The 13,142-nt window shown below is 51.5% G+C and overlaps 6 protein-coding genes across 6 annotated transcripts; 3 read left to right on the top strand and 3 right to left on the bottom strand.

Moving 5' to 3' along the window:
• Positions 1 to 2,126: 2,126 nt before the first annotated feature.
• LY79DRAFT_534082 (uncharacterized protein) lies at positions 2,127 to 3,053 on the bottom strand. Its single transcript, XM_060556401.1, has 3 exons — positions 2,893 to 3,053; positions 2,706 to 2,827; positions 2,127 to 2,654 (listed from the first exon to the last, which is right to left on the bottom strand). Exons 1-3 carry the CDS (start codon positions 2,944 to 2,946, stop codon positions 2,621 to 2,623), a joined length of 210 nt encoding a protein of 69 aa, XP_060421071.1. The 5' UTR covers positions 2,947 to 3,053; the 3' UTR covers positions 2,127 to 2,620.
• A 996-nt stretch (positions 3,054 to 4,049) lies between these two features.
• On the top strand, positions 4,050 to 4,785 carry LY79DRAFT_534078 (uncharacterized protein). Its single transcript, XM_060556400.1, has one exon. The coding sequence runs from the start codon at positions 4,154 to 4,156 to the stop codon at positions 4,343 to 4,345; it is 192 nt and encodes a 63-aa protein (XP_060421070.1). The 5' UTR covers positions 4,050 to 4,153; the 3' UTR covers positions 4,346 to 4,785.
• Positions 4,786 to 5,512: 727 nt separating this feature from the next.
• LY79DRAFT_574852 (uncharacterized protein) lies at positions 5,513 to 6,352 on the bottom strand (the record flags this gene model as incomplete). Its single annotated transcript, XM_060559643.1, has 3 exons — positions 5,513 to 5,712; positions 5,767 to 6,030; positions 6,091 to 6,352. 3 exons carry the CDS (start codon positions 6,350 to 6,352, stop codon positions 5,513 to 5,515), a joined length of 726 nt encoding a protein of 241 aa, XP_060421069.1.
• A 59-nt stretch (positions 6,353 to 6,411) lies between these two features.
• LY79DRAFT_24486 (uncharacterized protein) lies at positions 6,412 to 7,497 on the top strand. The gene has a single exon (XM_060551779.1). It carries the CDS (start codon positions 6,800 to 6,802, stop codon positions 7,379 to 7,381), a length of 582 nt encoding a protein of 193 aa, XP_060421068.1. The 5' UTR covers positions 6,412 to 6,799; the 3' UTR covers positions 7,382 to 7,497.
• Positions 7,498 to 8,266: 769 nt separating this feature from the next.
• Positions 8,267 to 9,919, bottom strand: LY79DRAFT_534048 (uncharacterized protein). Its single transcript, XM_060556399.1, has one exon. The coding sequence runs from the start codon at positions 9,875 to 9,877 to the stop codon at positions 8,516 to 8,518; it is 1,362 nt and encodes a 453-aa protein (XP_060421067.1). The 5' UTR covers positions 9,878 to 9,919; the 3' UTR covers positions 8,267 to 8,515.
• Positions 9,920 to 11,558: 1,639 nt separating this feature from the next.
• LY79DRAFT_664826 (uncharacterized protein) lies at positions 11,559 to 12,827 on the top strand (the record flags this gene model as incomplete). The annotated part of the gene is made up of 1 exon (XM_060562970.1): positions 11,559 to 12,827. The coding sequence occupies one exon, from the start codon at positions 11,559 to 11,561 to the stop codon at positions 12,825 to 12,827; it is 1,269 nt and encodes a 422-aa protein (XP_060421066.1).
• Positions 12,828 to 13,142: the final 315 nt, after the last annotated feature.

The following is a 13,142-nucleotide window of genomic DNA, read 5'->3' as shown; positions in this document are numbered from 1 at the left end:
GAGTCACGACTGCATCCTCATTACCTTAGCGATTAGACTTCTGCATTCACCACCTAATCCCTGATGAACTGCGACGATAATGACATGGCCGCCTGGGACTTCGTCGTTGGGTCTTTTCTTTCTGCTAACTGGCGCGAATAGTAAGTCATTGGTCATGTAACCTTGCTTCTGGCATACGCCGTTGACCGATGCATCAGGATACGGAAACCGGGAAGGACGGCGCCTTGTTTGTGATTTGTCCTGGGCAGGACGTTAAAAGGCCTCGGTTCTCGCACGTTGAGGACCGAACGGGCGGGCTTGCAGCTCGGGATGGGTACGAGTCCCTGAGCCATTGGGCATGAACGACGATGTTTCGTCCCCAGCAACCCCAACACGCCATTTGGCGTTGAGTAGTCCAGATATGCTCGGATCATGAGCGTTGGACGGAAGGGCGGCTTCGGCGCCCTACATTGGCCATTCTGGCTCCGGATATCCGACACCTCACGATGTACATTTTCGTGTTTTGCTGTTCGGACCGGCTCCATGTGCATTCTTATGCCGTTGAGAAAACGAATTCTCGAGAACAACTGACGTTTCTCGAACGAACTTCTAGACGACGACTTCACGGTAATCGTCTCACTGTGTTTCATGAGATCGACCACGCCGGTCGTTTCTCACCCTGGGTTTAACTCTCAGCGGACGATCTGTCCACTGTTTGAGTGACATTCTCGTGGATGGCCTATGGCTTCCCGAGCATTACTGTGTTCAAGTGCATGTTTCGACATGCCCGACTGTGTTCATCTTGCTCTTCCAACCAACTCGGTTGGACAGCTGCGCGCTGTTGAGCAGATCCCGTCGTTCCAACAGGTGGCTGACTGTCGAAAATGATCGAGTAACACAACCGCTGTCGGCATCACGACAGACGGGGGTAGCAGCTGTTGCGTCAGAGCCGTGCAGATGTGCTACCCAGTGCCAACCAGGCGGGGTCCTTTCTGAAGGAGATAAGCGCGATAGTAAGGGCGGCATGCCAGAGATCGTTCTATCATAACCATCAACGATCTCTTCGCGGCAGAAGCTACTTTGCTCCGGAGCCAGCGTCTCGGACTCGGCCGAGGAGGACCTACCCCACCATCTACGCCACCACCCTTTGGGTGCCGATACGTGGGGGCAACGCTTGCGAATGGGAACCCGGAGGGTTCAAGGGCTTGGGCTGGTCGCGTCTCCCAGATACAGTCACATAGGTGTCTGTTGAAAAAAGCTCACTGCTCGATCACAGTTTCGGGGTTGATAACGGCGGTCACTGTGTCAAATGGGGGGCAACAGGTGGGGTGTTCGGTTCCAGAGAGGGATGACTCTTGAGTCTCTTCTACTTTCAGCTTCCTGGATCATCGAAACACAAGCCTGGCAGTGGCTCCCATCATTCCTGGTTTTGGGAATCCGAACCAGATCAAATGTGATAGTGGGGAACAGCAGGTGGGGGATTACTGTGAAGAGAGGGATGGCTTTTGATTCCCTTCAGATAAATTTGCCTTGACAGTCGTAATCCAAGCCTGACATTTGTTCCCAACATTGAATACTATTGGGTGTCATTTATGCAATGTGACACCTTGTTCCCGTCTCAGTATCGGCATAGCCTATGCTATGTTCGCTCCCCTTCGCCGACTGGTTAGTCGTTGTTCTCCGAGGCGATGCGAGGGAAGCAAATTAAACCTCAGTGTCCACAATGCTTCCCTTGCAGCCCTTGGATGATGTTAGAACAGCACATTGGCGCCCAAAGAATTTTTGGCCAGCTAGACACGGAGTATCTCAGGTTGACTGATCTTGATCGTTGCTCACGCACGCACCTAAAACTAGATATCATGTGGCGTATGATGCCAATGCAATACTGCTTCGACAGCAAACCGAATCAGCTGATGTTAGGATGGTAAAAGTCGCTTCAAGCCTGCAACAACAAAACAAAGCGACTTCCATCTTACAGATTTGATAACATACTCCTTTCAATGCTCCAGCCAGGGAACATCACCATGTCGCGGGTTTTCTTGAGACGACGACGTCAACATACATGGCATGATCCGAGTCAAGCAGAGCAAATCGAAGTCGACATGATTGCAAATCTCTCTCTCTCTCTTTCTCTCTCTCTCTCTCTCTCTCTCTCTCTCTCTCTCTCTCTCTCTCTCTCTCTCTCTCTCTCTCTCTCTCTCTCTCTCTCTCTCTCTCTCTCTCTCTATCTCTCTGTACCTCAACAAGAAGCAAGGAAAGAAAGAAATGTCCCATGACGAAAAACGCAATGAATGTAGTGCTCATTGAAAATAAAATGGGAGAAGCAAGAACGAACGATATATACTGATCAAACTCTATTTTTGTCGGTTAAATTATAATCAGCGAAATGAGACCTTTGGAGTCATTACCATATCACCAAACAAGACGTAGAATAGCATGGGTATTGCTTCAAAATTGAACAGAGTATGGTTGGGAAACAAGAAAGAAACGTTATTCATGTTGGCGAAATGCTATGCTACAATACAATCTCAGGGCCAACGCCACAATACACACCCCTCCCCCAAGTCTTATGATAATGGTCCATAACACCGTTCAACCCCACAAATCTTACATGTTGATGATATCTATGATTGTAGTTTATTTATTTCGGGGGGCTGATTGGGCCACGGGTCCAGCTAAGTTTCGTCAGCAACATCCGAGTGGAAGTCTGGAGGTATCAAACATACTTATGCCACATCTGGCCCAAGAATCCGGGTGGGGGCTTTGAGTCAGTCATAGACTGTCTGCGGGCGGCAGTGCCTTCGTGACGTTTCTGGTCCATGAGGCCTTGGAAGAGGGTGCCGGAACTCTAGAGTATATGTCGCGGTTAGCTAGCCTTTCAGTGAGGGATTGGTGAGCTCTGGATAATCTTACGCGTCTGCGGCTGGTAGGAGAAATGGGAGCGTTAGAGGTCTTTCCGCTGTCCATTGTGATGATTTTGCAGTACGAAGGGCACTGGATTTGGTTGTGTGTTCCTGATGATAATTTGTGCTTGGCCAATTGAGTATGTGTCGTTAGCTTCTAGTTGCGAGAAGTCTGCAGCAATGATGGATGCAATGGGAGGAAGGCGAGGGTATATATGCAATTCAGCTCTCTCAGCCAAATTCGACCTTCCAAGCCAGAGGCGTACCCCCTCCAAGAATGACTTCACCAATGAAACTGCCGCCCACCCCTCTGACACAAGGGATGCGGGAAAGCTTGTCGATGCATCGGCCAGAACGATGACGGTGTTTACTCGTCCGCCTACATCGCCAGCGGCGTAGTAGCGCGAGCTTACCAGGTCAGTACGTACATCGAATGATTGGGGGCTTGATGGCTTGATGATTAGTCAAGTCGCATTGGGTTGCTCGGATGTCGAAGTGCACGATGTAGCACAGCGAACGCCGCGCCCCCTCATCCTCCATTCCTTATCCGTTATGGCCTGTTTCTCTCTCTGCTGCTCAGGTACAGCTGGAAGAGCCAGTAGACATGGGGCTGCCAACTGCTCCTTGCTCGTGTTACCCCGCGCGAGTGTGGTCTGATCCTACTGTCTGGCCGAGATGGGCGGCGGGAACGACAGCTTAGCCAGTCAGATGCCGTCGATCCTGGGCGAGTGGCATGGTTCTTTAGTCCATCATTATTGAGTTTGTCCGTATGAGAAGAAAGGGGCCAAGGAAGATCCCAACCGGGACGGGATGGCAAACACAGTAAGGGGGCACGACGTGATTGCTACCGGTACTAAGTGCATGAAACACTTACGCGCGAAAGTCTGCCACGAATCATGAGCCCAACACATGAGGAACTGCCTCAATCGACACAGGAACTCTCGATGCACCCCTTTTGACGTTGGAAATGAACTGGTCTGACGAAACAAATGTGGTGAGCAAATAAGCAAACAAATAGATGGGACGGCCGAAGGAAGAGATGGAAAGGGTCGTGGGAGTGGATGTCGTGTGTTGGGCTACCGGTACGCAAGCGCGTATGTACCGATCATCCGTCATGAACTCACATTCCTCCCCGCAGGGGAAAGATCGTCGGGTGGGAGGGATATAGTGTAGGGAAGCGCCGCCGAGCGGGAGCTCTGCCGGCCGCGCCGCAGCGTCCGTCATCATCACACCCAGTCACCACCAGCCAGCCGGCCCAGCGTCTAGACCTAATGCAGCCTGCATCAGGGTCCCCTGTCTCGATAGGACCCTCCTTTCGAGGATCGAAGGGGGTTGCAACAGCACTTGGATCAAACAAGCTCTTGCATCTGCATGGTAAACTAGTATCGGCAGGAAACCTCCTTCATGCTCTCTCTGAAAGGGCCGTTCAAATAGGACTCAGGAGATCCAAGACATATTCTTGAGATCGCCCCGTCCAAACCGATGATGTTCGGTGGACCTCCAAATCTGCTCTTGAAACTCCATTATAACTCCGAAATATGACAGATACATGCCACAGAGGCGCGGTTGTGGGCCCGAGATCACCATCCAACGAGAAAGTGAAGTGACCCTGAACTGCGCCTTCTTAGGAGCCGGAACGCTATCGAGCTGCTGTATCTAGGTAGTGTACATGCACGACCTAGGCTAGCAGCAAGCCCTGACCAGGGGCCAGCCGTCCCCTTGGGGGGGTGGCTGGCGTCGCGATTTCGCTCATTAGTGGTAGCCAGAAATACGGTAGCTAAAGCTGAGAAAGGCTGCGGGTATCGACTTGCGTGATCGATCGTGGTGGGGAAGCCCGATAACGATGTCGCTATATGAGAGGCGGGCCCAGGAATCGGGCCCACTGGGATGGCTTGGCCTTAATATGCATTTATCGCATATATCCACAAATGCACCAGATTCATGCTTTGAACGAGGCGTATTCATCCAATGCAACGACCAGTGACGTTCATCTGATTCTGTGTCGACTGCGTCACTCCTTTCGTTCACCTTTGCCAGGCCGTGGGAAAAGCAACATTGAAACAACACAGACAGACTCTGGAATAGGTAAGAAAGAAACGTTGGAATATTAAGACATTGTTGTCCGAATCAGGCTCAACAGAACTCCCTCTTATAGTTCTCTTTTTTCATAAACATTTCCATTGTCACCAGCTCATGACGCCATCACCGCAATAACTGTAATGATCGACATATTTTATTGTGAGTTCTGGGGGGGCAAATAGAAGAGAAATTAATAAGCCGCTAAAAGGGCAATTAAAGATAATTCCAGATACAGGCAGGGCATCTTGCAAGCCAGTATGACGAGCAACTACCCGCAACAAAGTTAAAGGTCCCCATTAGTATTATGGTTCCACCGTTTGAACCCACAATTTCAGTTGTTCTCAAAAAGTCTTCGCAAGTTAGTCATCTACACTATAAAGCCATATGATGTATGGAGGGGGGTTGGGTGTTAAAGAGCGAGGCGACAAGCCAGGTTCTGAAGTCGATCCGGCCTATCGTCGAGATGCTGGAACTCGGTATGAGTCGTACAGTTCCGTAGCTGCAGAGTAGCCTGCCCGAAAGAGTGGAAGCGGTTATGGTTATCGACTTATTTAAACGGTGGGGAGGCTGCTCAAGACATTGTCCATGTCATTGTTGCCAAAGAGACTGCTCAAGAAATTGGGGAGTCCGTCCAACAAGCCACCGGTGGCGCCGGTAAGTAATTGAGCGATATTGTTGAGAATACCGGAGACAGCATCAAGGAGGGGCTGCAGGTTCAATGGAACATCAGCGCCGGAGACGCCGTTAGGGGCTGATTGATAATATTAGTGATCGGTCGAAACGGATGGCCACAGCTGAAACTTACAGGTGAGATTGGGGAGTGACTTGAGGGCAGTGAGGACTTGTTGGATCACATCGAAGATGGTCGCCACCTGCTTGAGCTGATCTGTGCTGAGATCCGGGGAAAGGTTTTGGCCGAGGCCGATGGCAGCCAGGACTTGAGTCACGATATTGTTGATTAGAGTACGGAGCTGGTCGATGGTGATGGAACCATTGGCGATGGAAGCAACAGGATTGTTGGAGAGAGCATCAGTGTTAGGCAGGCTGAGGCCGCCACCCATACCCGCATCTTAAGCGACTTGTTAGATTGGCTGACTCCAGTGCAGTATGCCAAGTCGGGGTAGCTTACTAGCATTCTGGGCATTGAGGAGTATGTTCTTCATCGCCATGGTAAGGCTCGTGGGGTCGCCTGTAGGAGCGGTTTGGCTGGGGAGGGGGGTCGAGGTGGGGATGCTCAGGGAGGCAGAGACACGGATGGGGTTGGTAAGGATTGACAACACGCGAGGCTCGATATCGCGCTCCTGGACCTCGGTGACCTTAACGTTGGCGATGGCAACTGGGCTGGCGACGGCAGCGCCGAAGAGGGTGGTGAGCATGAGAGTGGCCTTCATCTTGATGATTTGAGGTTCCAAAGATGAAAGGTAAATGTCTTTGAAAAAGAGAAGAGTGTGTCCCGAAGACTTGAGAACTAAGAATTGAAGAGGCTGGTTATCCTGTGGTGAAGGTGTGGTGTACTGATGAGAGGATAGATATTCCCATCAAGAGGGCCGGAGACGAGGTATTTTATAATCGATCTGGTCGTCAATGACCTGATATTTTCTCACTCGGCTAGCTTCTCATTTCGTTCGTCGTTGTTATCATCGAGTCCAAATTCCGTCCTCGTCACTCACGTTGCCTGCCCACCTTGGCGCTAAAGCAACAATGAATTCCCCAACGTGGGGTTCACATTGATGCCCTGCTGACCGTGTCCAGCTTGTGAGGCTATAGATGAATTCCCTGCAAAAATCCTTAACAGCTCGCTTCAAAAATCAACATCGCGAGTCAACCGCTGGGCCCATATGTGGGCACCAAAAGTCAAGCATGATGACCAAGGTGGTCTAGGGAGGGCGAAAGTCTCAGCCCGAGCGCCTTCCACAGCTCTCGATACCAAACGCGGCCGATCGACGACCCGTTATCCTTCCACAGCGTTGCCTCTTCTGGCTATCAAAACTGAGACATTCGTCGTCTTCCGGCAGGGGATCGTGGCATCTTTCCCCTTGCTTTCTCATTTGCGCCTCTCATCTGCGAACGGCCGTCAGAAGCTTCCCGAGTATCACAATTTACGTTCAACTACCTACTGCATACTCTCCATACAGAAGGTCGCAAATCTTCATGTCCACTCATACCTACTGCCGGGACAGCACGGACGAAGGGCTGCTGATGTTTGCGGGGATGACGGATTGCGGTCAGAGCTAGTGCACTCTGAGCCAGCCGTTACCCCTACTGCCGATCACCGGTTTGAAGTGTATACCACACGTCTCTCGGGTTATGTGATGCCGCGGCAATGCCTAGCAATATCCGGCAGCGTCGATAAGGCTGTTCCAAGATCGTCAGGAGATGATCAATGGCCCTTATATTTTCCGGAAGCCATTCTGGCGTGAAGGCTTCAAGCCTCTTACCGCGTTGCTTGTGTCCGACTCTCCTTCCCCTTTGCTACTGCATTCTCTGTTTGCGTCTTTCGTCAAGGGTCGCTTCAAAGGCAGTTATGACGAGGCGGCATACCCGTCAATAAGTTAGATAGATAGGGAAATAAATAAGGTCAATTTTGGTTTCTCTCGGCCCCTTAAGCATTTGCCCCCCACCTTATCCGATCCGATCAGCGCGGCAATGCGGGTAGGTGTGTGTCCATTCTGTCTGAGCCGCCGAGACATAAGGTTCTACATGCCGGAGAAAAATGTGCCTATCAACGATCTTGCTAGAGAATATAGATCGACCCAGTGACCAAGCGTATCACGTTTCGGGGGGCTGCCCTATGACGTTCCTGAGAACGCAACCTTGGCAGAGGCTAGGCGATCAATCAGGGGCCGGCGTCGGTACATCCCAGTTTTCGACCAGGTCGACCTCTTCCATGTTCAGAAGACCATCTGTGCTTGCGCGATATGTCGCCATCAGGATGAGAGTCATTAAGGACATCATGGCCGGAACGGGATCGCCCATGGCTTTTTGAGCTGAACGCCCTTGGTAGCGCAAAAGCAATGTGGAGTTTTCTCTCAGAATATCACATATAGGCACGTCTTTATTGACACCAGGCCTGAGCCAAACTCGATATTAATTAGTTAGAGGTTGGCTTGATGGAAGTGGCGGGGATCTCGGGACTGGATCAGCCCTTTCCCGCATCGGTCAGCTGGAAGCCACATCCGAAGCTAGGTAAGATGGAAGGCGTTGGGAGGCTTCTGGCAGCTGGGTTGTCTGCTCGATGCTGTCGTTTCGGATGGACAACCATTTACGAGAGGACCAAGGACTGTATCAAACGTCATCCCAGAACATCACGTACAAAGAGAAGTTGCTCATTTGCAATGAGGTCAGGGGTTGAATGTCATCAGTAGGCGAAGACGTCGATTTCTTTACGCCGGTGAGCTGCAAACACTCAACAACATCGTCAGGGGCGTATGGCTTTGTTGTTTCCCACGTCATTGCCGATACCATTTCGCTCCTGCCACTGTGAGGCCATGTAAGTGAAGACATACCGAGTAAAAAATACGCCAATACTCTACGGCCAGACGCCAGCCCCTACTTCACAAATAGGTACCTGAACTTGTTTTCTTTCCTCTCATGTGAGAGAGAACCCTCATCATGCTCGGCGAGGGCGGTACTCGATGAAAACCATCCGGTTGATCGCCCGCTCGCTTTTCTTTTGCATCCTTCGTTTCGGCCGAAGTCCGTATCCGCCCCTCTAAAGCTGCGAGAGCCTCCTGCCGCATTTTCCAGCAGGAGGTTGCTTGCTGTTGAGGGCTAGACTCCTTTTCGGACCGCCAGGTCTGGGGGTTGCCACCGGCTTCGGAACTCGAACGGCTTATGCGGCTACGGTAAACCCTGCCTCGGATGCCTTTGACGGGGTTTGTGGGAAGACCCTGACCGGTAGCAGAGACAGCATTCTTTTGCTTGCCATACTCGGAGATCCTGCGTCTCCGAGGGCTTCTCCCTTCCTCGTGGCGTCGCTGCATCCGGTCATGTCGGACTCGGCTCCGTCCCGCACTTCTCAGTAGCTCCTCCAGCTGTGAGTCTGCCTGTCCCCGTCGCTGCCCCAGTTCAGAGATTTCCTGCTGCTGGAGCTCGGGGTGCCGACCATCCTCACAGATATCGCGCGCTATCTCACGAGACACCGCCTCTCGTGCGGAAGCTGGTCCAGTCCCTCCAAGTTGTGCTGCTCCCGGACTTCTGTGGTTCCCAACGACCTCCGCCTCGGCTCCAGGATGCGGGTCTGGAACCACCGATACATTTGGTGGATGATGGCGCTTGACCAGGCGAAGTCCAGAAACCAATCCGCCGTTGCTCGTGGATGAAAATAGCCCATTCTCTTTCCTTCCTCCGAAAACCTGGTTTTTGAAGTGATAGCGCGCATCGTTGGCCAGAGGGCGGATAGGATTGTCATCTGGATCTGGTCGGATGAGAACCTCAAAGCCGATAGACGTCGCAAAGGGTCTTACAGAGCTGTCGGATGCTCTTTTCGTGTCCCTCTCGCCGATGTCGAACTCAAACTCGGCATTCTCTTCAGTCGTCACAAGACTAAACCCAAGTCTGGCAATCTCGACGAGGGATAGGAGGCTTTCCATTTCCTCGTTGAGAGGTCTTGTGTCATCGGTTGTCTCACCCTCTACCTGGCAGCCTTCTAGGTGAACATCCCTGCCACTGTTCAGTCCCCGATTGACGGCATGGCAAATGGCTTCGAGATGAATTCCCCCGCCTGCTGCGGTACGCGGGGTTTGAGGGCCTGATTCAGCAGCTCCTGTCTGTTGACTGAATACGCACAATCCGGATGGCATCGGAGCTGCCTTGGGCAAGAACCACAGATCGGTATGGCCACGCCTTGGGAAGTATCCAAAGAAGCAGTGTGTTGATGCCGATATCCCTTCTCGCAAAGAATGCCGGATCCTCATATTGCCATCGATGTTCCGGTACAAGACATATCTGGCGGTTTCCTTGATATACGCGTCTGTGTATGCTTCTGCTCGTTGCCACCAAACCGGTACATGGACCATATCACTCCGTTGCGCAGAACCTCTAGAAGCCTTTTCCCACAATCTTCCCCAGTCATCTTCCCAAATGATGAGATTTTCGTGACGATCTTCGATAGCCCATTTCGCACCATTGGGCTGGTCGTTTGGGATTCCAAAACGCCGACGGTTCTGCGTTTTTTGATGCGGCGGGTGAGCTCGGACTTTGTCGTATGCAACCGGGTCTAAAACACGAGAATCATGTGTGTCGGGCGGCGAGGGCGGTTCGCGTACTGTCCCAAGGGACCCAGAACGACGGTGGTTTTGTGTACCCATGTCTCCAGAAACAGAATGCTTTGAAATTACTCGACCTGGTTTGATTATCCTTGGGTATTGTTGGTCATCATGGTTCATATGTAATGCACCTCAGTAGTCCGGTCTTTTAGGTTCATCGGAAAAGCTGGAGGTCTCGTGATGGTAGTACGTCATCTCTCTTATGCTTCACTGAGTGGTGTTAGGTGGTTGAAAAACCTGGGACACGATGTAGGTGAGGATCTTTTTATTTTTATCTTTATTTTTTTCTAAAGTCGATGTATGCTTAGATATATGCGCATTGGTGCAGAGGACAAGAGGCCTCTATATTGTTCGAGCTGAATTGAGAAATAGGAGGCGATGGAATATCGAAGAAACGCAACCTTGCGTCTCGCCAGTGCTAAAAGCTACCAGTCCCACAGGCGCGTTCCTGGTCAGGCATCAGTTGAGAAACAAGGACATTGGGGGCTGATAGGAGAACTGATATGGTTGAGCTCTGGGCATTATTGTTCGAGATGTACTGAAGTGACAGAGTCAAAGTTCAAAGTTTCAAAATGCCTCGAGCGTCATAGTTTCGATTGAAACAGAATTGTCAAAGAAACCAACACACTGTTGTGATCTGTATTCTGGATGAAAGATGAATGTTAGGAAGGTGAAAGAGTTTTAGATATAGTAATACAGGTGTCAAAGGAGGTTCCACAACAAGATGGTCAAAAGCGTCTCAAATGCTCCTCTCCTCATTGTGTACAAGGAGTAGTCAAAGCCCATCTGGTTCTTTCCGGACGTCAAAAGACAAATGTTCCTGCTGTCGAACAGGCCGTAGATCTTCCGTCAGGTTCAGTTTCTGATGGTGTTTTGCTGTCGTGTGTACTAGGGCTACCTGGTTGGCAAGGGACTCATACGCCAAGTACTGCCAGATGTTAATGAATTAATGAAGTGGCCATGGATATTTCACCTGTTGGAAAGATATTTCTCTTCGTCCTGCCAGATATAAAAACACAAAAAGACTTGTGAAATACAACAACAACAACAGCCATGTACAATGGTATTAATGAAGAACAATCATGTCCACCACCTTCCACCTTTGTTCGTTTTCTTTCGTCGCAAGTGAGGTCAGGATTGTCATAGAGTCATATAGATCCACGCTTGAGCGGGTCAAAATGTAGGCCTTCTGACTGACATTAGACACACTTACCTCTCTACTTCACGTCATAAATACACACAACTCGTCTAACTAAAGCAGTAGGTTATTATTGGGAACCGCCTAACGTCACCATCGCATTTTTCAGCAACCGTCGCCACGACTGCAGCCATGTGTTTCACCCACGTGAAATACTCCTGCAACCACAACGGAAAGTGCGTCCTCAAATGCCGCAAGCTCTGGTCCGCAAGGACTAGCTGGTGCTGCTACCCTGCCTTCCTGTTCACCTTCGGCTGGCCCAATGAAGAGCCCTGCGGCGATTTCGTGGAGAGGAAAGCATTCTTCTCCCCTAAGATCTGCCCAGAGTGTACCGAAGCAGAGCAATCCGCTCCACAGACCAGGGGCATCGTGCCGAGGAAGTACCGTCACAAGCTCACGCCCGAAGCGTTGAACGCCTCGCGACAGCGAATGAAGGAGGAGAGGGAGAAGGAAGATGCCGTCAAAGAGCGGTGGTACACACGGGAGGAAAACTTCCAGAAGCGGGAGCAGAAGGGGCGGCTGAACCAGGACGTCACTGGGAGTACCGCCGAAACCGACAAAGCACTGCCCGATATGCCGTCGTTCATCCATGTCCCGCTCGGTGATCGCTGGGGTGACCCGAGCTACCACTACCCACCACACATCGCCGATGCGTATGACGCCGCTCCCCTTACCCCACCGAGAGACCGTGGCCGTTTGGGGTCGTACGTGCAGCAGGAGCAACCTCCGCAGCAACCGGACCGGATGGTGAAGAACATTGACGTTGTCTTGAAGGACCGGGATCAGCAATCTGAGCAAAGACACCATGATAGGCACTGCGCGGATCGTCACCGGCACGGGGGGGAGCACTTTGCGAGCCCAGTCGACGGCTTCCGGCATGCGCAATATCTCACGGCCCTGTCGGACAATGTGGATCAAAACCGGTACGCAGCACATCATGTGACAATTCCGAATCCTGACCCCTACCATCATTTCGAAGAAGAGCCAGTGTATGGCGGCCGGGTAGGACAAACCCTAAAAACCCAGCAGCAGAGACCACAGCAGTCGCTCCACGGTCAGGGTGGGTATACCGAGCCCAGAAGTCTGACCAATACCAGACTCGCGCCGAAGCTGCCCATCCAGGAGAGACAGGGGCACAGGAGGCCACAGATCCTGGCCCACGAACGTTCGCGGCCTGGAGAGCCCCGTCGCCGAGACACCGAGCCTACGCCTCCAGTGAGAACACCAAGGTCCGGCCTACTCAAGGGATTCTTCCACGCGTTTGGGAGCAATTCGCATCGGAGCGAAGACGCTCGCTGTGATAGATACGAGAGCCGGAAAGTTGCCGTGGACGCCCACTCAGACGTCAGCTCTTTTGTGTGCCACGATTCCCGTGACGTGGAGAGGGGGAGGATAATGTAACTATGTTCAACCCGTGCCTAGCAAGACGGAGATGGACGGCAGCAAGAGAGATTTGGTGAGTGAATGCTCCATGTTCGTTGAACTATGTACCTGTGTCGTGCATTTCACTTCTTTGCGATTGACCTAGACGAATAAAGCCTCCTTTCCTGTTCCCAAAAAATAAAAAATAAAAATAAAAAATAGCTTATGGCCTGAAGCAGACCAAGCGTATGGGGTCTGATGGCAACTCTCTGTGTGACAAGCACAGCATCTGGCCAAGGTAACAGATCCAATGACTGACAATCTGCATACGCGTAAGCTGCAAATTGGTATCCG

This window comes from Colletotrichum navitas (genome assembly GCF_030913465.1).
Source record: "Colletotrichum navitas strain CBS 125086 chromosome Unknown LY79scaffold_1, whole genome shotgun sequence".
NCBI lineage: Eukaryota > Fungi > Ascomycota > Sordariomycetes > Glomerellales > Glomerellaceae > Colletotrichum > Colletotrichum navitas.
This window is presented reverse-complemented; position numbering and strand designations above follow the sequence as displayed.